At 45.1% G+C, this 24,354-nt stretch overlaps 1 protein-coding gene across 7 annotated transcripts in view; it reads left to right on the top strand.

Annotated features, from left to right (window-relative positions):
* dst (dystonin) overlaps nucleotides 1–24,354 on the top strand; it is a 665,214-nt gene that overhangs the window by 19,495 nt on the left and 621,365 nt on the right. For 4 of the 7 annotated variants that reach the window (XM_038800631.1, XM_038800637.1, XM_038800634.1 and 1 more), the window contains 2 exons: nucleotides 2,754–2,942; nucleotides 8,058–8,265. In XM_038800631.1, the coding sequence (XP_038656559.1) occupies nucleotides 2,754–2,942; nucleotides 8,058–8,265 (397 nt within the window). Of the gene's footprint in view, nucleotides 1–2,753; nucleotides 2,943–8,057; nucleotides 8,266–9,486; nucleotides 9,663–24,354 lie in introns of those variants that run through there. The other 3 variants (XM_038800639.1, XM_038800638.1, XM_038800636.1) reach the window with 3 other exon arrangements.

Raw genomic sequence — 24,354 nt, 5'->3', positions numbered from 1 at the left:
CCACATATCCACCCTATACCCGTAACCCAACAACCCCCCCTTAACCTTACTTTTATTAGGACACTACGGGCAATTTAGCATGGCCAATCTACCTAACCCGCACATCTTTGGACTGTGGGAGGAAACCGGAGCACCCGGAGGAAACCCACGCACACAGGGGGAGGACGTGCTCCACACAGACAGTGACCCAGCCGGGAATCGAACCTGGGACCCTGGAGCTGTGAAGCATTTATGCTAACCACCATGCTACCCTGCTGCCCGAAGTTGTGAGTCTTTGGAATTCTCCATCCCAGAGGATGGTGAATGCTTCATCGTTGAGCGAATTAAAGGCTGGGATAGATTTTTAATCTCTCAGGAATCAAGGGATGTGGGAAGCAGGCAGGCAAGTCTAGTTGAGACAGAAAATAAACCAGGATCTTATTGAATGCGGGAGCAAGCTCAAGGGGCTGTACCATCTATTCCTGTCCCAATTTTGTCTTCTTATGAAGCTGCAGGAACAGCAGTTTGCCTTTCTACTGCACACTTTGCAGCTTCCATTCCCAATACTGAGGTCAAAGATTTTTGATTATAATCTCGGCCTCCATTTTGTTTCCTTTATCTTTCCTGGTTTTGGCTTTCTTCTCTTCGTTCTCTTTTTGTTTTACTTTTGGGTAGTAGCTGTTCACCATTCTGCCATTTTTATCTTTATTTCTTTACTTGCCCCGTTATCACTCCCTTTTATATTGCACCACGAACCATTTTGTCACTTATCCGTGATCTTCCCTTTTCTTCTGTCTGCCTTCCATTTTGCTTTTTGCGTTTCTAATTTTATCCTATTTATTCAATTCTGGTGAAAGGTCATTGACATGAAATATTAACTCTCTTTTTCTGTCCACAGATGCTGCCTGACCTGCTGAGTATTTCCAGCTTTATTTTTATTTTGCTTTCCAATTTCCAGCATCTGCAGTATTTTATGTTTGGCATATTTGGGCGACATGGGAGCACAGTGGTTAGCACTGTTGCTTCACAGCGCCAGGGTTCCAGGTTCGATTCCCTCATGGGTCACAGTGCGGAGTTTGCATGTTCTCCCTGGGTCCACGTGGGTTTCCTCCGGGTGCTCCGGTTTTCTCCCACAAGTCCTGAAAGACATGCTGTTAGGTGAATTGGACATTCTGAATTTTCCCTCCATGTACCCAAACAGGCGCCGGAGTGTGGCGACTCTGGGATTTTCACAGTGTTATGGGCAAGGGTTTAGAAAACTGCAAAGTATATCATGGAGTTCACTTGACCTACAACTGTTTATAGATTTTGGTTATGAAGAGCACAAGGGCCTACTTTACAGGTGTGATGCAACAGAGGCCTTCAGCGCTTTTAATCAAAAACAAAGTTTATTCTATGAATTCAGTTAACATTTTTATGAACACATACAGTAAGCATTTTTATCAACTACAAACATAAATACCCCACACAGCTACAGTACTATATATATATATATATAAAATCCTTAATTAATTCCCTTTACTGTTTCAATCAAGTGACAGCATCCGTAAAACAAAAACCCTTTTACCAAAACAGTAGGTTTGAATTCCTTCCACAAAATAGTTATTACTTTGAGGTTATCAGGTGATCTGGAGACACCTTTTAACATGCAGAGAGAGACACAAGACAGACTTCTCTGATTCCAGCTTCCAAAAGTTAAACTCAGAACCACAGTCCAGCTCCACCCACACAATGACATCACTGAAGCCATTTGATAATACAAAACAGTTCTTAAAGGAACACTCCCATGACAACAGTAACTTCATTGCAGTGTTAATGTAAGCCTGCTTACATGACGATAATAAAGATTATTATATCTGAATCTAGTTCCCAGTAAACACAGACTAGCCACATAAGAAGATCAGGGATGGCTCTTTGAGGGTTACTGCAATGGTGGGGTGCTTTTGTGAGGATGGCTCTGGTAAGTGTAGACTGGTCAGTAAAAAGGGAGCTCGACTGGGCAGCTGGCTGTACCATACCTGACCTATGGATGGTCAATGAGTGCTTGAAATTCCAGCGGTAAGCCTCACCTTGGAGATCTAGGAACATTGGACAATTATGGAGGGAGATTATATCCTCATAATTTAACCCTTTTAGCTCTGTTGTAATTCTGGTGATTCTGAGCTGCACTCTCTCGAGGGCCTATATGCTTCCTGAACTGTACATGGTGCTTTCGATGGTGTCTAACCAGAGCTTTATATTGCTCGAGCACTCTAAGCCTATCAGCCCCCGAGATGAAAAGACCAACATTCCATTGATTTTGACCCAGCCCAATAATATTTAGTGACTCCTGTAGATGGACTTCGAATCCTCTCCTCGCTCCTGGCCATTTGGAAAGTACTCTGATATACCTCTATTTTGGGTCCAAAGCAGATGAGGTCACATTTCCCCATCTTCACCCACTCACTTAATCCCTCAATGTCCCTTTGCAATTTTCTGCTCAATGAGTATTGAGAAAACCTATCGTTAAATTTGGGTGGGGAGGGAGGAAGAATGTATAGGATGCCCCCAACATCCTTATTGTCGTCCCGCGGTTTATTCTGAGCTGTGTAATTAATATTCGATAAAGATGTTGCTTAGGAACAGTGCTGGACTCCGCTCCCGCCCTCCTGCACTTGGGGAGTTGTCACCGCAGTGACGCCAGGCGGAGCTGCAGACGGGGCGGAGAGCACAACTTTGAGTTTGAAAGCTTTCCATTCAAAAAAAGACTCTCACCCGTCTTGCTCTTTTGGCAGGGGTCTCGGCACAGCCCGCGGCATGGCAGGAGGAGCAGCAGGCTGCGAGTTTCGGACGAGTCCAAGCCTCTGGTGGAGATACCCGAGAGCGACCAGGAGCATCTGGTGAGGAGGAGGAAAATCAAGCGGAGCAGCCGGGTGCAGGCGGAGTTTTATCACTCGGTGCAGGGAACCCCAACACGCAGAGCGGTGAGTGTGATCACACCCACCACGGGGGAGAGGGGTATCTCGGGGCAGGGTGCAAGAGTGGTTACATCAAACAAATTAGCGATTGGCAAATAAACTTGTGACCTTTACCTGGGATCCGGGTGGAGGTTTTTGTGTTTAATGCATTTATTGATCTTGCAGGGCACAGTCTTCATACCTATGGGCGATGGTGTTGGGTCAGCAGCTGGCATTTGTTTTTTGGTTCTGAACAACAGTTGCCGTTCTTATGTACTTGCTCAGCTGTACTTTCAGCTAACTTGGGATCCCGAGCAATCTCAATGGGGAGAGGGGGGCGGGTGTGTTTGGAGGTGTTTCTTGTTTGGCAATTGAAGTTTCAAATATTAATAATATGATACCACACCCAACCAACATTTTAATTGTTGTATGTTTGACTTGTGTGTTGAAGGACATTGCCTGAATGTGGGGTGAAAGTAGATTCCGTAATAACTTGCTGAAGGGTATTAATTGAATTGGAAACGAGTGGGATGGAGGGGGGGGGGGGGGGGGGGGGATATACAAACTCTGGGGAGAGAACAGGAACTAATTGGAAACCTCTCAAAGAACTGTTACAGGCACGATGGCCTCCTTCAGTAGATGAGGGTACCTGGCAATATACATTCTGTGCAATTGCCCTGAATTGGACAGCAGAACATGTTCAGATTTTAAAAACTGATTATTTTAGACCTTTTGGGTAACAGTGGAGATCAAATGATTTTGATTTTTACATTTACAAATGTGTTGAATCACAGAACAGTCTGTGTTCATAAAAACAGTAATTAGCCTGAGTGATTGGTTGCTGAATAGCAAAAAATCCCAGCAGTAATGTTATTTTTTCTCAAACTATATTTCCATCTGTAATTTTGACATGTTGCAGTTTCCTGCACAGGTTTGAATGGTAGAATTTGATTTTATTCCTCTTGCAGCATTTTATGGTTAAAGGAGGTAAACACATGGGGTAGAAAGGAATGGAATATTACGCTGGCCGGATTTTTAAACAATCATTCATGGGATGTGAGTGCCGCTTTCTAAGCCAGCTTTTATTGCCCATCCCTAATTGCCCTTGACAAGGTGGTAGTGAGCTGCCTTCTTGAACTGCTGCAATCCATGCGGTGTAGCTACACCCACTGTGCTGTTGGAGAGGGAGTTCCAGGATTTTGACCCAGCGACAGTGAAGGAACAGCAATATATTTTCAAGTCAGGACAGTGAGCAACTTGGAGGGGAACTTCCAGGTGGTGGTGGTGTTACCGGTATCTGCTGTCCTTATTCTTCTGGATGGAAGTGGTCGTGAAAGGTGCTGTCTAAGGAACCTTGGTGAGTTCCTGCAGTATATCTTGTAGATGGCACACATGGCTCCACTGTGTTTTGGTGGTGAATGGCATGAATGTTTCTGGATGGGATGCCAATCAAGTGAGCTGTTTTGTGTTAGAGGTCGACAGCACAGAAAAGGCCCTTCAGCCCATCGCATATGTGCCGGTCACAACCGATCACTGGTCACAAACAATCACCTAACTATTCCAGTCCCATTTTTCATCATTTGACCCATATACCTTGGCATTGCAAGTTCACATCTAAATACTTCTTAAATGTTATTAGAGTTTCTGCCTCCAACACCCTTTCAGGACAGTAAGTTCCAGACCAACACCACCCTCTGGGTGAAAAATATTTTACTCGCATCCCCTCTAAACCTTCTGCTCCTTGCCTTAAATCTATGCCCCCATATCATTGATCCCTCCACCAAGGAGACATGTTTCTTCCTCTCTACTCTACTCTATCAATGCCCATCATAATTTGATACATCTCAATCATGACATCCTCAGTCTTCCCTGCTCCAAGGAAAACAACAGCAGTCTATCCAATCTCTCTTCATAACTAAAACTCTCCATCCCAGTAAATCACCTCTGCACCCGTTCCAGGGCCATCATATCCCTCCTATAATGTGGATTCCAGAAATGCACACAATATTCTATCTGTAGCTTAACCAGTGTTTTATACAGTTCCAGCATAACTTCCATGTTCTTAAATATGCCTTGGCTAATAAAAGCAAGTATACCAAATGCCTCCTTAACCATTTTATCCACCTGCTCTGCTACCTTCAGCGACCGGTCTATATGCACACCAAAGTTTCTGGTCATCGGTGTTTCCAGGTCCTGCCGTCTATCATGTATTCCCTTGCCTTGCTTGTCCTGCCCAAGTGCATCACCTCACACATACACATGTCCAGACTGAATTCCATTTGTCACTGATCAGCTCATCTATCTCCTGCTGTAATCTAAGGCTATCCTGCTCACTCTTTACCACACCCACCAATTTCCGTATCCATGAACTGATCAACCCTCTAATATTGATGCCTACATAATTTATATAAACCACAAACAGAAAGGGCCTCTACATCAATCCCTGCGGGGTCTTACTGGACACTGGTTTCCAGTCAGAAAAACATCCCTTGACCATCACCTTCTGCATCCTGCCATTTGGCCAATTCTAGATCCAATTTCCTTGGATACCATGGGCTCTTATTTCAATATCAGTCTCGCATGTGGCACCTTATCAAAAACCTTGTCCAAGTAGACTACATCAAATGCATTTCCCTCATCTACACAACTTGTCACCTGTTCGGACAATTCAATCAAGTTGCTCAGACATGATCTCCTACCCTTAACAAAACCATGCTGACTGTTCTTGATTAATCCCTGCCTCTCCAAATGCAGATTTATTCTGTTACTCAGAATTGCTTCCAGTAGCTTCCCCACCACTGAGGTTAGACTGACTGACCTGGACTTTCCTGGTTTAACCCACCCTTTTTCTGGGAATATGTTGGCCCTGTGCCCTCCCTATTTCCTGATTGAATGCGTCCCACTGTTCTGTCACAGATTTACCTAAAAGTGTCCGCTCCCAGTCCACTCTGGCCACTCCTGAATGGTGATAGGAACATACATATGAATTAGGAGTAAGAGCAGGCTATTTGTCCCCTCGAGCCTGCTCTGCTGTTCAATAAGATCATGGTTCTCAACTGCAATTTCCGGTCCTCCAGACCCTTCAATTCCCTTGTTATCTGACTCAGTCTTAAAAACATAGCAAAAGTCAGGAGGCCAGGTGTCTCCCCTCAAGCCCATTCTCCATCAATGACTGATCTTGTACCACATACAAGTCATAGTATGCCTGCAGTGCAGAAGGATGTCTTTAGAATGGGCACTCTACTCATGTCCACTACCCCGTTCACCACGCCCAATCCCGTAAGCACATCACCTAGCCTGCACATCCCTGGACACTAACGGGCAATTTATCATGGCCAATCCACCTAACCTGCACATCTTTGGACTGTGGGAGAAAACCAGAGCACCCGGAGGAACCCCGTGCAGACTCAGGGAAGAATGTGCAGAGTCCACACAGACAGTGACCCAAGGTTGGTGCGGTATGGCAGCATGCTAATCACTGTGCCACCCCACTGCCTCAACTCCACTTTTTTGCCCACCTCCATCAGATGAAGAGAGGTCGGTAGAGGTTTGTGTGAAACTGAAGCAGGACTGCAGGCCAGCCAGTTCGGATGGGCTGGTTTAGCTCACTCGGCTAAATCGCTGGCTTTGAAAGCAGACCAAGCAGGCCAGCAGCACGGTTCAATTCCCGTACCAGCCTCCCCAGACAGGCGCCGGAATATGGCGACTAGGGGCTTTTCACAGTAACTTCATTGAAGCCTGCTTGTTTCAATAAGCGATTTTCAATTTCCTCTTTCTGCTACATTGATAGCGGTTAATAGATGTTTGAACCAATGGACCTTTCACTCTGGCATGTTCTATTGTCAATGGGTCAAGCGGGGGATGGAACCTATTAATTCTAAAATGATACAACACAGAAAGGAGGTCATTCAGCCTATCATAATACCTCATTCTTCAAAAAAAATGAGCTGTCCAATTAGTCCTATTGCCCCTGTGGCATCAAAAGGAAAAAAAATCCCGTCCAAGTACATGAGCGACCTGGGGAGGAGTGGCAACAATAAATTTGGTTCACTCCCGAAGCAGTAATCATTTCCGGGTATTTACAGCCTCTCTTTATTCCTTGATGGTGTTTGTGATGTAGGGAAATGTCTGGGATGGGACCAGTGGCTGTGACAGTGTACCAAACCACAGCCTCCCTCCATGGGGATTGACAGCCAGGATCAGCCAATCGCTGCTACCTGGGACCCATTGGGCTCTCGCTGACTGGCTGGCTGGCTGGCTGGGGAGCGGGCTGTCCTATCGGAAAAGCACGAGTTGGTTGATTCGTGAACTGTGTGACGAGGAAAGGGGATTTTTGCAATGTACCAGGAGACCAGTGCATCCCTCGTACATAATAACGATGCTGTGTGTCTCGGCGTCGGGGTAAACAAAAGGCATTAGTGTGCGGCTGAGAGAGAGGGAAGAAAGAAGTTGAAAGCAGAGTGGTGATGAGTCACTTGAATGATGCACTGGACCTAAAGTCCCCCCTTATAGCCGGAACTGCGGTTTGCTAAAGCAGCGGCTGGCTTCATTTGGCCAGTGCGGAGCTTCGTGTGAATGATCCCATGGATGGGCTTTTTTTTTAATGCACTCACTTCGGCAGCCTGCATCGTACCCTAGGGAGGGTTTGCAAGCAGCACCTGGGGCTCAGTAAGGCGACGGGAAGAGAGAGGGAAGCAGAGTGCCTCCACTGAATCCTCCTTCTGTGAGTGCAACGGGAATAATCTAAGTATTTAAACTAAAGAAATCAGAAATCTGCATCAACAAAAGAAATACTGGTGAAGGATTCGCTTCCTGTGAGCCATGGTAAGTCTGTGCTAGTCCTGGTGGGGGAGACAAATACACTATGTTGTCAGCAGAAATACCCACCACCCTCTCATGTTCATGGCTTTTTGTGTGTTAGTCGGCAGTAAGAAATCAGTCCTGTCTTTTGGAAACACATCCTTTATAAAAATGAAAACCTATTAATTAAAGAGAGGGGGAATAAAGATTATAGGTGTGGTTGACGGCAGGTTTTGCAGAAGAAATGTTGGTTTAAATCATTTGTCCTGCTCATCACTTGCGCACCAATAGATGTCTGTGTTTTATTTGATCTTTTGTCTGTCCCTCTTTCTCTGTCTGCAGAGTATCGGCAGCAGCTCTCGCCCTTGCTCCATGTCTTCCGCCGACTATTCAGACGAAGAGGATGACTCTGGTCAGAGATCAGGGACTGTCTCGCCAGCTCCCGGGGACACGCTGCCCTGGAACCTGCCCAAACACGAGAGGTCCAAGAGGAAGATTCACGGAGGTGCGGTGCTGGACCCGGCAGAGAGAGCCGTCCTCAGGATAGCCGGTGAGATCCCATTGCTTCATCATGTTCTCATTGCTCAAAATCTGAACCGCCCTCCTATGTACATCGAGGACTCTTTATTGTGCATTAGAGCTGCAGGATTCGCCAGGTCTTCTAACTCTATCTCTCTTGTCAGCTGAAAGCTTTCATTTTTGTTTATAGTGAATTGGAGCTATCGTTGGGCGTTGTGTGAAGCTGACTAGCAATCGCCCTACGCGGTTACATTCATTGCAATCCCATTTTGCAATCACACTTTGACCTATGAAAGGTGACGTGGGACTTGGCCTAATCGATGCACCTTCTTGGCTTTTCCCTTGACGTTGATACCCTCTCTACCACCGATGTTGTAATGTGCCCCGAAAACGGCAAGGGGGTGTACTATAATATAACATTGGGATAGAAACGAAGAGCAGCTTGGGTTGAATGCAATGTGAAGAATTCCCTCCCACAGACTGTGCCTTGAGGGCGAATTGTTCCTCTTACCTTTCCTTCCCGGAATAACCCAGGCAGTGATGAACCGAGTACTCTGTGCACCCAGACATGCTCGGTTGCAAGCTATAACGCTGTATTTAAATTATAAATAGAAACGTTTTGCAGAATGGCTTTTAAAAAAATATATAAATATTTCTTTGCTCTGTTAAAGGTGAAAATATTTTTTTTTTTCAAAAGGAGACAATTTGGTGTAAAGATGCATGGGTCAAGGCTTTTATTATGATGGGATTATTCCATTGCTCTCCCTGCATCCTCAGACAATACCAAACGCTGCCGTTTCCACACACAGGGAGAGATCCCACGCCATCTTCTGCGGCCTGTTGAACAATAGCATTGGAAAGCGATGTACTTCAAATATATGTGGTCGGTGATGGAGCCCCCACCCTGTCTTGTAGGGTTGGGGGGGGGGGGGGCAGTCTGGCTCAGGGTTCAGGTTGGGGATGGCTGTGGGTCAGGATTGGGGAAGGAGGGGGATTTGGAGAGGTGAGGCTGGAGGTTGTGTTAATGGGAGAGGGAGGAGAGGGAAGCAGTGACTAGAAAGCCGGCGTCCATGGCTTCCCTCTCCCTCTCTCCTCACTCTCTCTCTCTCTCTCGCCTGTTGGGAGGGAGGAGATTGGTGCGAGAGGATGAGGGCAGGGCGAACTGCAGCTATTGGTGCTGCCGATTGCAGGGCGGTCCTTCACACAGCTCGCCCCTGGAGCCTGGCTCTGCCAAGTTCCCAGCCCTCGGTGGGTGTGTGTGTGTCAGACCTTCTCTCCAAGTTAAAGGAGAACTGGAGAGACGGTGTCCAGCCCTCCCTCCAGCACCCATGGCCGGCTACACCCCGGGTTTCACCCCCGCTGCTTATTATTTCGCCGATGAACTGGAGTATTTGCAGGCTTACGAAGACGTGCTGGAACGGTATAAAGGTAAATCCGCTTTGCCTGGGCTTTAAGCTAACGGTTTCGCCTCTGTCTGCCTCTCTCAATCTCTCCCTCTTCCCCCTTTTAATTTGGCCCGTGTATTGTCCCGAATGATTGGACCGTAATAACGGCTAAATGAAGTGTTTTGTCAGCACTGCAGTCGATTTATTTTTCCATGGTTGATCCAGACACTGATTCAAATATTTTGTGTGTGTGTGTGTGTGTATGTGCTGCTGTTAGTGAACAGAAATATAAACGCAGAGACTGAGATTTATTTTCACAGTCTTCCTATCTGGATTTTGACTTTTTAAAAATCTAACTTTCTATAAATAATAACAAACATCATGTGTCGCGGTTTGGCCAGAACTTATCACCCCCCACCCCCCACCCTCCCATCTTTCAAATCAGATTAGTTTGAGAGATGTGCCCATTACTTGGCCTGTGATGTGTAACACTTGAGCCTCTTATTGATAGCAGTCTGGCCTTAACAGCTCCTGTCCAACGTGACACACATGCTGTCACAAAGAATTGTACCCAGGAGGGTACAAATGCTGCATTTTGTGACTCTGCTCACCTTCCAAAGAGAGACTTGAATCGTTCTGTGAGGTGATGATTCTGCTTAGTCATTGGATCAATTCCGAAGACAACTGGGAACGAAATGACTCAACTTTCTCTCCTCCCCACCCCCCTCAGCTGGGACTGAAATCTGCCAGGCAGTTATGAAGAAACGAGGACACCTTTGTCCCTTAGTGCAGCCGAGTGCTATCCTGTGCAGAGCAGGGAACAATTGAAGCAGTATTGTAACTGCGTTGGCAGATTGATGGCAGCGCCGATGCAAGCTCTTTGGCTCATCATGCTGTTTGACAGAATTATCCAATTCATCGCACTCCCACATCCTTTCCCCAGAATCCGACAGCCTTCTCCCCTTCGGGTTCTCTTCTGTTTGAAAGCTGCCATTGAATCTGTTTCCACAGCTCTTTCAGGCAGTACATTATTGATCAGAACAATTGCTGCATTTATTTCACAAAAATCTCACATTGCCTTTGATTCTTGATGAATTTTTTTTTGGACGTAAACAAGTATCAAGTTTATGCGCAGCCTGTTTATATATTTCTGGATGAGGTATAAGAATGGACGCAACATCTTCAAAATAATAGAATCTCTGTCGACAAGTAACATTTGAATTGTTGGCTTTAATAGACACACGAATATTGTTTTACACTGGGAGGCGCCTGATGATTTTTTTTTTTGTAGTCTCCTCTATCGAGTGTTGTGGAGCACCGGGCGATTTCTTCTTTCTTTTCCTTCCTTCCCTCCCTACCACACCCTCTTTTTCTCTCTCTTGACCCCACCCCACCCTGAGTTTCTCTCAGTCCGCAGAAAGTGCTCACTGGCGCAGGGGCCAATCCTACATTAACTGACAGACCTTTGGTACCTTGACCAAATGCTCGTTCCCTATAGCATAGTCTTGACTGTGGGCTGGCCCCATCCTGCACTGTTGTGTGCACACAGAACAGTGTCACTGTCTGGTGATCAGGGATTAGAACTCGAGTTGACTCCTACTTCCTTTCCAAAGTGAGGTTCACTTGTCCCACCCTAGTTGAGATGTATTTCCTTGGCACTGATATACAAGTATTTGCTATCTTTAATCATTGAGCTTCCTAAGTAAAATGTCCATGGAAGAAACTGGTGAAGGGTTCAGTTTTATTTTGTTAAAGTTGACATATTCTGTTTAATAAATGAAGTTGATGTCACGGCACATTGAAGTTTTTTGGATGTACTGTGGATATCCCTTTCACTCTTTGACCAAGCTTCAGGTCACCTGCCCTAATAGTTCCTTATGTAGGTTGGTGCCAATTTCTGTCCAATAACACTCTAGTGAAGCCTTGGGAACCATACCAATGTTCAAGGTCCTATAAAAATGGAAGTTGTTGTGGATTGTCGGAATCTGGCAGTGTTGCACAGTGTATTGTCATTGTCTGTGATGGGTGTGTTCACTATTTTAATCCATTAAACAGGATTAAACTGTAAATGAATAAAATTAGATCTCATCTCAGCTGTTGCATAATGTAACTAGGGGAGAGTCAGCTGTGGAAATAGCAGTTGCTGCACTCTCCAAGGGAAAGACTCGTATGATGCATGAGTAGTGGAATCTTGGCTCTTTGTTCTGATGCATTCATACCACAATAAATCTGTTCCTAAAGTATCCAGAGGTCCAGGATTTATCCTCCCTCTTCACACTTAATATGAATTTGATGCTTTTTTAAAAACTTGACATTTCTGAAATGTTCAGATGTCCTGGTGCCACACAATTGGGCTTGAACAACCAATACTGCGAGCCTGCAGGTTTCCCGTAGTTCATTTATGTCCCACATTAGGTGAATTAGCCGGCAACTGTTTAGATTATCTCGGACAAAGCTTTCTGTGTCTTTTTCTTTCTTTCTGCATAATGCTTCTCCCTCGTGATGGATTATCATTGGTCACAAACATATTGGTACTTTAATGCCTGAAATTGGTTGCACAACCTTATTTTAAAATATCAGTACCTGATGTTAACTGTTTTGATAGCTTTCGAGGTTTAATAGACCACTGAGTATCTCATCTGTCCCAGGCAGCATTTTAACTGCTAAAGTTGTGCAGCGAGTGGTGGAACCACCTGCAACTCACTGCCCTCAAGGGGGTGGTGGATGTGGAAGCAATAGATTATGTTAAAAGGAGATTGGATGGACACTTGCAGGAAATAAACCTTCAGGGGATGAAGTGAGGAGTGGGACTGACTGGATTTCTGTGGGTTGAATGGCCACTCGTGCTGTTCGTGACTTTGACTCTGATTCCTCCTAAAACTGACTATCTTCAATTTAGTGAACCAGACCTATCCTTGTTTTTCAAATACTTTTAGATGGAATTAACATGTCTTTACATACATTTATGAGATGAGGTTTCTGCTGGTGGGATTCTCTGATCCTCCAGCAGCACAACCCCGCCCGTGTGTGTCTTGGCGGCATGGGGTGATCACAGTGGGAAATCCCAATGGCAGCGGGAACGGAGAATCCCACTACTGGCAATGGTGTGGCGTCAAGGAACATGCGGTTGGGGGGGGGGGGGGGGGGTGTGTGTGTGTGGAGAGAGAGAGAGGGGGGGTGGGGGGGGGTGGAGAGAGAGAGAGGGGGAGGGGGGGGGCGGTTGGGAGGGAGAGATTTCGCCCCTATCTGGATTTAACAATGTGTCCTGAAAAATGTTAATGCAGATTCTGTAAGGAGCCTCTGTTTAGAATTTGCTGGATGAAGAATTCACTTCGAATTTTAGTGTACGGTGCAAGGCTAGCCTTGTAAGTCTTTAACATTTTAGTGGAACTTATTATGCTTCCAACAGCAGTCTCCATTTTGGGTCTTACACTTGAATTAAGTCACAGTTAATTGTATTTATTTTAATTTTCACAAATAAATTTAGAGCACCCAATTCATTTTTATTTTCCCCAATTAAGGGATAATTTAGCGTGGCCAATCCACCTACCCTGCACATCTTTTGGGTTGTGGAGGTGAGACCCACGCCGACACGGGAGAACGTGCAAACTCCAGTTACCCGGGGCCAGGATCTAACCCGGGTCCTTGGTGCTGTGAGGCAGCAGTGCTAACTACTCAACTAATTTTATGGAAAACATTACACCGTTCAATTAACCGCTATTTCATTTTGGTTATCCAAAATACAATCTGCATTAGTAATAAAATGTGACCAGTATGAATGATTGTGTGATTTCAATAAGAGACAATATCTATCTTCTGGGATGCACTCTTTCCACATTACATGATAAGCTTTGAGGAATTGATTCTTTGTGAAAATTATTCGTGACTTGAAATGTTCGTTCGTGCCACTTCTACTGCTAAAATTGTTTTCTGCACTAGGGCAACCCTTCCCAAACGTCTTCTCCTTACAACCCTTTAATATAAAGTAATATGGAGTGCTCATTGGCAGTGGGTTTGATGTGTTTTTTAAAATGTTTCCAATTATGGAGCAATTTCGCCTGGCCAGTCCACCTGATCACAACTTTTGGGCTGTGGGGGGTGAGACCCACACAGATCCAGGGACAGTGTGTGCAAACTTCACACGGATAGTGTTCTGGGGCTGGGAACGAACCCAGGTCCTTGGCGCTGTGAGGCAGCAGTGCTAACCACTGCATAACCGTGCCATCCCTGGTTTCATGTGCTGACTGCACATTTTCTCCACACCAACTTTTTTTTAAATTTAGAGTACCCAATTCATTTTTTCTTTCCAATTGAAGGGCAATTTAGCGTGGCCAATCTGCACATCTTTGGGTTGTGGGGGCAAAACCCACGCAAACACAGGGAGAATGTGCAAACTCCACACGGACAGTGACCCAGAGCCGGGATCGAACCTGGGACCTCAGCGCCGTGAGGCAACAATGCTAACCACTGTGCCACCGTGCTGCCCGTTCTCCACACCATCTTGAATACTTTTAGGTTTTGTTTGTCCCACCCATCAGCTGCAATAACTAGGTAAGCGGGAGAACTCAGAGTGCACCCCTATTGCGATCTCCGACCCGACCCAAACAGTGGATCGGATACTGGACAGAAATCACGCTCTTTTATTTTAATTTTGTAAGACTGTGAAGAAAGGATCCCTCGCTCCAGGAGCGATTCCACGGATAACTAGAGATATGGTATTTTAAAACAAAACTTTATTGATGGCACAGTACTAAAATATACTACGTGAGAAAATAGCTTGCAATGACCCCTTAAACAATGCTACTCAATACAATGAATACACTACCCTCAACTGCTATTTTTATTCCCACTCAAACAACAAGAAAAAACATCTTGCACCTAATCTGCCATTAGCATACTTGCTGGAAGGAGATGTTGAGAAAGAAACATCTTGTGCTTCTGCTTTAAAAGAAAAGACCTGAACCCTATCAGAACCATGCAGAAACTCTGACTGTATGTCTTCAGAAGCTGCTTCTTATCTTGTTTCAGCTCCCCCTTGCTCTAGGACAAATCTGCACTGCTTGGAAAAGCTGTTAATCTCTTTCAACTGAACTGCAGTGAGAGCAAAACTGCTTTACTTGTGGTCACAGCTTCATCTCGAACTCCATTGACCTGCTTTCTGCAAAATGCCTGATAACTTAACTCCACCCAGTAATGGCATCATCTTACAAGCTGAAATCTAATTAACTCCACAGTCAAAACTTGACTGTGACAGTCTCACACACACACACAAACGCTAGCCAAGGCTTTTAACCCTTAGTACACCAAATACCTACAATACAATACATCTGAAATCCTACATTCATCACATCGCTCTATAGCCAGGTTTCCGAAAGGTAGTTGTGAAGTATCAGGAATGGTGGCTTGCTCCACACAGGACTGTTACAAACCACACAAAGACCATAGGAGATTGCTGATCACCCCGTGGGCTTTGGAGAATATGAGTTTCCATGTTGAGTGGGTGGAGGTCCACCCTATAGGGGCTCACCAGCGGGGCCTTAAATATCAACCCCTTGCCCCGGACGGGGATGGGGCATTTGTTTTGTAGGCCGTGGCTGCGATTATATCTGTGTGGAAGAATAAACCTGCTTTGCCTTTTTAGCCTGCACTTCTTGCAATTATTATAAGACCATGATGGTGTTGTAGTGGTGTTGGAGCAGTGATGTAATATCGCTGGACTGCAGCCCACATTTCCATTTAGGATTACGTTTCAATTTATGCTGGCCGCAAGTTAAAGCTTTAAAGATACTGCGGAATTCTCCGGTGGGACTCTCCGCTTCGCTGGTAGCCCGCGGATTTCCCGACGGTGTGGGGGTGGCCATAATGGGACACCCCATTGGCCCGCTGCAGGAACGAAGAATCCCACTGCCGGTGGGGGTGCGCTGCGTCAGAAAGTGGGGCTGGTGGACCGGAGAATCCCGTCCACTAGGCTTTAACACCTGGTCCACCCCCTGCCTCAGTTCATTTGCTGCTGAATCCCACATCTGTACCTCTTGATTATACCACTGCCTTCCTGGGGAACCTTCCACATTAACATCCTTTCAGCTGGAGCTCAAGAAGAACTCTGTTACCTAGAATCATAGAATCTCTACTGTGCAGGAGGAGGCTATTCGACACATCTCGTCTGCACTGATCCTTGGACAGAGCACCCTACCCCTGTAACCCAGTAACCCCACCTGGCCTTTTGGACACTAAGGGGCAATGTGGCATGGTTAATCCACCTAACCGACCCATCTTTGGACTGTGGGAAGAAACAGGAGCACCTTGAGGAAACCCATGCAGACTCTCAAAGATGCAACCTCGACACAGACAGTTACCCGAGGTGGGAATTGAACTCTGGTCCCTGGAGCAGTGAGGCAGCAGTGCTAACCACTGTGTTGCCCCTGTGTTTAACTTGTGTTCTCCCATCATTCTTGTCCTCAATGATCAACAGTGACTTCTGTTTTTTTTAAAATATAAATTTAGATTACTCAATTCATTTTTCCCAATTAAGTGGCAATTTAGCGTGGCCAATCTACCGAGCCTGCACATCTTTGGGTTGTGGGGGTGAAACCCACGCAAACACTGGGAGAATGTGCAAACTCCACACGGACAGTGCCCCAGAGCCGGGATCGAACCTGGGATCTCGACGCCGTGAGACAGCAGTGCTAACCACTGCACTACTGTTCTGCCCTTGACTTCCGCTTTATTAATGTCAAATTTTAATATTCAGTGTGTTCAAATCCTTCTATGACCTCACCCTCCCTCTTTCTGTAACCCTTGTTCCTCCAGTTTTGGCCTTTTGCACATTCCCGATTTTCATCGCTCCCAACATCGAAGATCGTGCCTCCAGCTGCTTCGGCCTTGAGCTCTGATTTCCCTCTCTCAACCTCTTTTAACCCTCTTTCGTTTCACGTTTCCTCTTTAAAAGCTACCTCTTTGACCGAGCTTTTGGTCTCCTGTGTGACTCACTGTCGATTTTGTCCGATAACGCTCCTTGGGATGATTTCCTGCGTTGAAGGTGCTATAGAATTACAAGCCATTTGAAGTTAGTTCTGATCATCAATGTGAGATCAACTGCTTGCATCCAATTCTACGCAGTCACTGAAGTCCAGAGTCTTGTGATTTCTCTTTGAGTGGAGCTGACTTTAAAGTAATTTGAAAGAATTCCCACAGAATAAGCATAAGTTTCTCATTGATCAGCTGCACACTTTATAAAAAAAAATTCAAGTAAATTGAACGTCTGGGATACATTGAATCGCTTCCTCTTTGTTTGTGGTCAGGTCACTTTTTTTACTGGGGGGGGGGGAAGCAAAGATTATGCATTTTCTAAGTTAATGCCACTGAATAAATTTTGTCATGAGGCTGAAGCAGCTAAAATTCCTCAGAAGCCTTTTAAATGCCACATATGAATCCGCCTCCTTTTGTGGCAGGATGATTGGAATTTTTAAATTAGACTGGCTGTATAATGAACTCTATTTAAAGGCACCTTCCTCCATACTCCCGCCTCCAATGCAGGCTTGCAGTGGAAGCTGGCCCAGTAAAATGAAATGTATGACTTTGCTGCATGTGAACTTGCTGCAAAGCAAGGGTCAAACTGGAGAACACTGAACTTGTTTATTCGAGGATGTTCCATGATGTTCTGAATTGTTCGGACTTTTCCTTTCTCCCTTTTTAAAAAAAAAATAAAAATTTTATTCTCCTTTTTCACATTTTCTCCCAAATTTACACCCACCAACAATAATCAGTAACAAATATGTCTATCCCCATATGAATAACAACGATCCCATCCTCCCAACAAATCCCAAACATTAGCCCACATGTTCACACAAACAAATGACAAAAAGGAATTGGGGATCACCCATAGTCGCCATTAACACACACAGCCCCAAACACACCCCAACTAATGTTCGATGTTATCCAGGTCTTGAAAGTGCATGATGAATAATGCCCATGAATTGTAGAACCCCTCCATCTTTACCCTCATTTCAAACTTAACCTTCTCAAGAGTTAAGAATTCCAACAGGTCCCCCCCTCATGCCAGGGCACAGGGTGGAGAGGTTGCTCTCCAACTTATCAGGATCCGCCTTCGGGTGATCAACGAGGCGAAGGCTACAACATCTGCCTCCGCACCTGTTTCCAACCCTGGCTGGTCCGACACGCCGAATATGGCCTCCCGGGGGCCCGGGTCCAGTTTCACGTGCACCACTTTAGAAATTACCCTAAAAACCTCCTTCCAGTAATCCTCCAGCTTTGGACAGGACCAAAACATATGAACGTGATTAGCAGGGCTCCCCCGCAACGTTCACACACATCTTCTACTCCTTCACAGAATCAGTTCATCCTCGCCCTCGTGAGGTGTGCTCTGTATAACACCTTCAGCTGTACCAGCCACAACCTCGCGCACGAGGTGGAGGCATTCACTCTCCAGAGCACCTCACACCAGAACCCCTCCTACATATCCTCTCCCAACTCTTCCTCCCACTTTGCTTTGATCCCTTCCAGTGGTGCCTTCTCCTCTTCCAAAATAGCTCCGTAAACCGCTGACACTACCCCCTTCTCCAGTTCCCCCAGTCATCAGCACCTCCTCTAGCAATGTGGAGGCCGGCTCCTCCAGGATGTTCTGTATCTCCTTTCTGGCAAAATGTCAAACCTGCATGTATCTAAACATTTCTCCCTGCTCCAGCCCATACTTCGCTTCCAGCTCCTTCAATCCTGCCATCGGACCCCTAAGAAATTAATCTTTTAGTGTCTTAATCCCATTCTCCGCCCATTTCCAAAAATTTCCATCCCACCTCCCTGGCTCAAATCTGTGATTCCCCCGAATTGGCATTTCCCTTGGCCCTGCCCCCAACCCGAAGTGTTGGCGAAACAGCCTCCAAATTCGCAATGAAGCTATTGTTACCGGACTCCCTGAGTATTTCCCTGGAGCTATCGGGAGCGGCGCTGTTGCTGGTGCTTTCAATCCCGACCCCCTGCACAAACTCTCCTCCATTCTGACCCACTGGGAATCAACCCCTCTGACCCAGCTTCGCACCTTCTCCACATTCGCCGCCCAGTAGTAGTACATCATGTTCGGGAGACCCAAACCCCCTGCCTGCCTTCCCCTCTGTAGAAGCACCTTTCTAACTCTGGCCACCTTGCCTCCCCATATGAACGACGTAATCCTTCCCTCAATCTCTCTGAAAAAAGCCTTTGGCAGGAAAATTGGCAGGCATTGAAAAATAAACAGAAATCACGGCAACCGTTCATCTTAACCGTCTGTGCCCGACCTGCCAGTGACAGAGGAAGACCATCCCACCTTGCCAGGTCAGCTTTCACTCTCCCCACCAAACTAGAAATGTTGTACCTGCGGAGCCCGCCACCCCCCGGGCAACTTGCACCCCCAGGTACCTAAAGTGAGTCCCTGCCCCCACCCCGGCCGAGACACCACAATATACTCACTCTTGGCTAGATTTAGTTTGTACCCCGAGAAAGACCCAATCGAAGCAGCTTAGATATTCCCCCTGTCGACACACTCTGTGCCGACACGTATAACAGCAAGTCATCGGCATAAATGACACCCTATGCTCTATCCCCCCAGCATTTTTCCTGTCTCCCTTTAATTCCCCTGTGGAAGCAGCCGCCGCTCAGTGGCTAGCACAGCCAAATCGGTGGATTCCCACCCCACTCCACTGCAATCCTGCGGCAGATCCGCACTGTCTGATGTTCCTTCTTTGTTAAATGAAGTGTGTTAGGAGCAGCACGGTGGGCAGTGGTTAGCACTGCTGCCTCACAATGCCGAGGTCCCAGGTTCAGATCCTGGCCCTGGGTCACTGTCCGTGTGGAGTTTGCACATTCTCCCCGTGTCTCTGTGGGTTTCGCCCCCACAACCCAAAGATGTGAAGAGTAGGTGGATTGACCACGCTAAATTACCCCTTAATTAGAAAATAATATCAAGTATGTTAATTGAAGGTCCAATCAGATCTCGGATCCCGAGGCATTATTCTGAGAACAGGGGAGTTCTCTGGAGCATGCTGGATGATGTTTATTCCCTCACCAATGTTATGAAAAATAAACATATAATTTGGTCACTGCTGTTGGGGTCTTGCTGTGCACAAGATGGTGCCCTGTTTCCTGCATTACATCACTGACTCCAGTTCAAAAGTCCTTCAGTAGCTGTAAAGTGTTCTGGGACATCCCAAAGTTGTGGAAGGCATGGTGTAAATCCAGGCCCTTCTCTCTCTAAGCTTTTTACATCTTCCAGAGAAAAATAAATATGTGGTATCACCCCTCACAGATTCCTCAAAAGAAACGGAGGTGTAGCCCGAGAGTTCGTTCTTTATGGAGAGGGGTGTTTGTTCTTTACGGAGAGGGGTGATGAATGGTGGTTTTGGAAAAGAGGGAGGCCGTAATGGAGAAGAAGAAATATTTACAATTCATCCCTATTGGGGGCCATGAAGGGAAGTTAGATGGTCAGCAATATAGTCGGAATGGCTTTGAAGAAGGAGGAGGTGGATCTCATGGAGATATTGAGGTTGTAGAGAGTGTGGATGGAGCTGGGCAATCATTGCAAAGAGGTTCAGAGCTATGGTAGAAGCCAGCAAACGGGGAAGTGTCTCTCCAGAGGCAATTGAATGGATGATCTCAATCTTTATGAAAGAAAAGGTCTATAGTTGCTGGTGAAGCTGGAGTGGGCAAGTGAGAAGGGTTGAAGAAAATGGCAGGGTAGCTTGTCGATTCTTGCAGATGTTTTTCCAAGTCACCGTTTTCCAATGTTCTGGAAAGTTGTTCAACCCCAAGGCTAGTGTGACTTGTACACTCCAGTCTTCTGACTTCAGATGCCCAGACAACAGATGACCAATTGTGCTTATATTTTGAGCTGTTTGTTCAGTTTGATTTTTTTTTTTTGTTTGACCCTGGAGGGATTTGTAAAAGGCCTTATTGATAAGCACTATTGCCTCACTTTTTGATAAATTGCATCTGAATATTAAGATCCCTTCACTTTTTTTGTTAAGGATCTCTTCAAACTGAGATTATGTGCAAGCAGTTTGAAAGTTTGATTTTGAGTCCTCTGGAGTCTGTACATGCAGCCTGATCGAAGAGCACAGGAGTTTGGGAAATTCTCCGTTCAAGCAAGTTCAATTCAAGATGTCACAATATTTCACTTTATATATTCCATTAGCCTGAGTTGTTTGAAATTCCTTGTCAGTAAAGGGTGTCAATTTATTCTTTAAAATGTTCTGGAGGCACAAGTGCACGCACCTCCAATGTGCAGAATTCTATTGTTTATGGATACTTTGTGCACGCTCACTATTGTTGGGTGTTCTGAAATCCAATGTATTGCATTGGGGTAGGGGGCAGCTGTTATTGCTCTATTTCCTCTGATAAATCCTCCAGAGCATTGTGATTATTTTTCCCACTTCCTACAGATGTTTCACAAGAGAAGGCCAACTGCTTTGTAATGGTTCACAGAAAGTGCTCCCAACATACTGCCCAAACTTATGAAGATAGTGCTTGCACTGCAGAACTTGTATTTCTATGTAGGTCTTCTGATATTGTTTCTTGCCTTTTTAGATTTTCTTTTGCCTTGCTGTCTTTATGTTTTTTATTTTTTCCCCCTCACATTTCTCTCCCTTTTTCCTTTCTCTTGCCTGTTGACTCAATCACCCTCATTCATTCTTTTTCTCACTTATATATTTTTTTTCTTCCTGCTCCTTGCCTTGATCTTGCATTTTTGCCTTCTCTTCTGTTTATCAGTGCTAGAATTATGGTCATTATTTCTATTGTGTCGTTACTTAAAAAAATTGTAACAAACAGAAAGATGGTGGGGCAGCGTTGACACGGATATAATCACCAAAACATTGGGGAATGTACAATATAAATGGGGTACGTCTAAAGATCTGTGTGTACTTCGTTTTCCACACACTTTCTGCAGGGGTAGGTTTAGATTTCAAGATTTAGGTTCAAGGTTTGCATTGTGTGAGTGCACCGAAAGTGGAAACTCTAGCCCTACTACTTTGTGCATCTTTGTGTGGAAGCAAAGAATTGTAGCACCGCTTCCTAATCTAATTTGTTCTTTGCCAGGACCCCTCGGCAGTGCCAATTTCTGCCTTCTTCAGCTACTCTTGCTTTAAAAATCTATAAAACCCAAGATTCTTTCACCGGCTCCTTTCCATTCATTCCCCACCCTTTTCAACATTTTACCTCTGGTTGTATCCTGTACAATGGAGTTGGTAACCAAACCCATTTAATTATTGACAAATCAATCACTACCAGCGTTGATGTAACATAAATCAATTTAATGCCATTTACTGAGTGCTGCACAAAATAAGGTTGTTTATAGATGTGTGGGGTTTCATTGTTCCTGAATGCTATGTATACTCATTGCACCCAAATGGACTTGGTTACATCCACACAATGTGACTCATTTATGTACTTCACATTTAAAAATAACCCCTTTTCTGTTTAACAGTTCTATTATTTAGGAGTGACTGGTTTTACTTGCACTTCATTTTAATCATTATGATTTCCACCCTGCCTCCCATCATCTGGTCGTTTTAGTGTTTCAAAAACCGTACATTTTAACAACACCTTGTGCAACCTCAAGGCATCCCAGAGCACTTCACAGTCAATTAAGTACTTTTGAAGTGTATTAATTAATTAATTTTTAAAAAAAGTTTGCAATTTAGTGTGGCCAATCAACCTATCCTGCCCACCTTTGGGTTGTGGGGTGAGACCCACGCAGACACGGTGAGAATGTGCAAATTCCACACTGACAGTGAGCCGGGATCGAACCCGGGTCCTCTGTGCTGTGAGGTAAGAATGCAAACCACTGTCACCGTGCTGCCCCGCAAGTATATTCATTAATGCAGAAGAACAACAGTCAATTGTGCACATAGCAACAAATATAATAATGTTTAGATTGTGTTATTTTTTGTTTTGGAGTTGTTGGCTAAGCGATTAATATTGGTCGGGACACTGGGGAATATGCCCTGCTGTTTCTTTTTGCACTGGTTCAATTTGCTTGAATGTCTCAGCTGAAACTATCACACTCATTTAGCCCCATGTCTGCATGGGTTTCACCCCCACAATTCAAAAGATGTGCAGGTTACGTGGATTGGCCACGTTGAATTGCCCCTTAATTGGAAATGAATAATTGGGTACTCTAAATTTATTTATTTTTTAAATGAAGTATCGCACTGGTGTGTCAGTCTACAAATGGTGCTCAGGTCACTGGACTGGGCCTCAAACTCTCAACCTGCTGGCTCTTGAGGTCTGGGTGCTACCCACTGTCTCATGGCTGATACCTATTCATTTTGTTTGGATGAGGCAGCAGGTCACGTCAACTTTTTCCAATAATACTATTGGCACATACCCTCACATAACCATTCCTCGTACGTGTACTTCAGTGATGACAGTCACCAGGACCTTCAGCTGTGGAGGCTGTCATGGCCTGTCTGATGTGCCTGCATTTTTCAGCGGGATACTGATCTGGAGTGGAAGCTGTAGCTAAAATTCATTACCCCTGGTCTGCGGGTGTTGAGGCGTATTTTAATAACGTGACCTCGACCACTCTTAAGGTCAAGCACAATGTCACAAATAAAAAATCTCACAGATCAAACCTTGTTACTGGGAGGGGGTATTGAGTAGATTTTCTTAATGGATCTCAATCTGTGAGATTCGACAGGAAAATTGCTAATTCTTCATTTCATTCTTTGCTAAGAGGATAAAAGTATTTTTCTCCATTTCATCATCTCTCTGGTATAAATTTCCAGCCATCTAGAAGTTGTGTGTTGATTTAAAAAAATATTTGATGGGAAGCATAAGGGTTTTACTAATTCAAATTGTCACTCAATTAATATCTAATTTTTGAAGATTCTGTCCAACAGCATTTATCACTTCAGAACTCGTCTCGCTTCATCCAACCCGAACAACATATCTTTCCATTCACATTCACCTCATGTACCTATCAAACTATCCCTGAAATGCATCAGTGATATTCACCTCAAATACTTATGGCACTGAGTTTGTCTTCCTCACCACTCAGTATAAGAATAAGAACATGAGAATGATGTTTGGGTCAGAAGTTTCAACTGGCAGGGCCAGAAATCTGAGCAGCAATTTGAGATCATGTCACGTTAGCTGAAGCTCCTCTACAGGCTGGTTAACCTGTCTTTTCTTTTTATTGCCATGTTTGGGGTGCTGTTACCGCGAGAGATCTCCTGAAGCATTCAATCGTTATTCATCTCATCCACAATGCCTCTTTATTAAATACAAACCACTGCAGATACATCTGCTATGAAGGTTTGCTGTTTTTGTGACTGAAACCATAGCCCAAACCAAGACTATTGGCCAATTTAGCAAGGACTGAATATCGATCCTTGGTTAACACTCCTTGGGGGCAAAATTGATTAACACCAGCATGCATGGGCTTGGAACAATCTGCAGCTGATTATATTTTTCATTCTGTTCTATCTTCTTACCTTGCGCTCCATCTTCTTTCTTCTGACGATCACAGAATGATGGTTCAAATTCTTTTTGGTGCTTTGTTTCCCAGTCTTGCAATCGCCTCCTTTTGTACTTGGATTGAAAATAAAATATTGGCAGTGTTTTCTCAGACAGTGGAAAATGAAAATTGGTGCGGCTACAGCAGCATTACTCAACGCTTTCTCCTTTTCTCTTTTCTTCTTTTCCCCTTTTCTCTTGGTTCTTCCCCCCCCCCCCCCCCCCCCCCC

The sequence above is a fragment of the Scyliorhinus canicula genome, chromosome 6, assembly GCF_902713615.1.
Source record: "Scyliorhinus canicula chromosome 6, sScyCan1.1, whole genome shotgun sequence".
Classification (NCBI taxonomy): domain Eukaryota; kingdom Metazoa; phylum Chordata; class Chondrichthyes; order Carcharhiniformes; family Scyliorhinidae; genus Scyliorhinus; species Scyliorhinus canicula.
The sequence above is the reverse complement of the archived record's forward strand: the minus strand, read 5'-3'. Positions and strand labels throughout refer to the sequence as shown.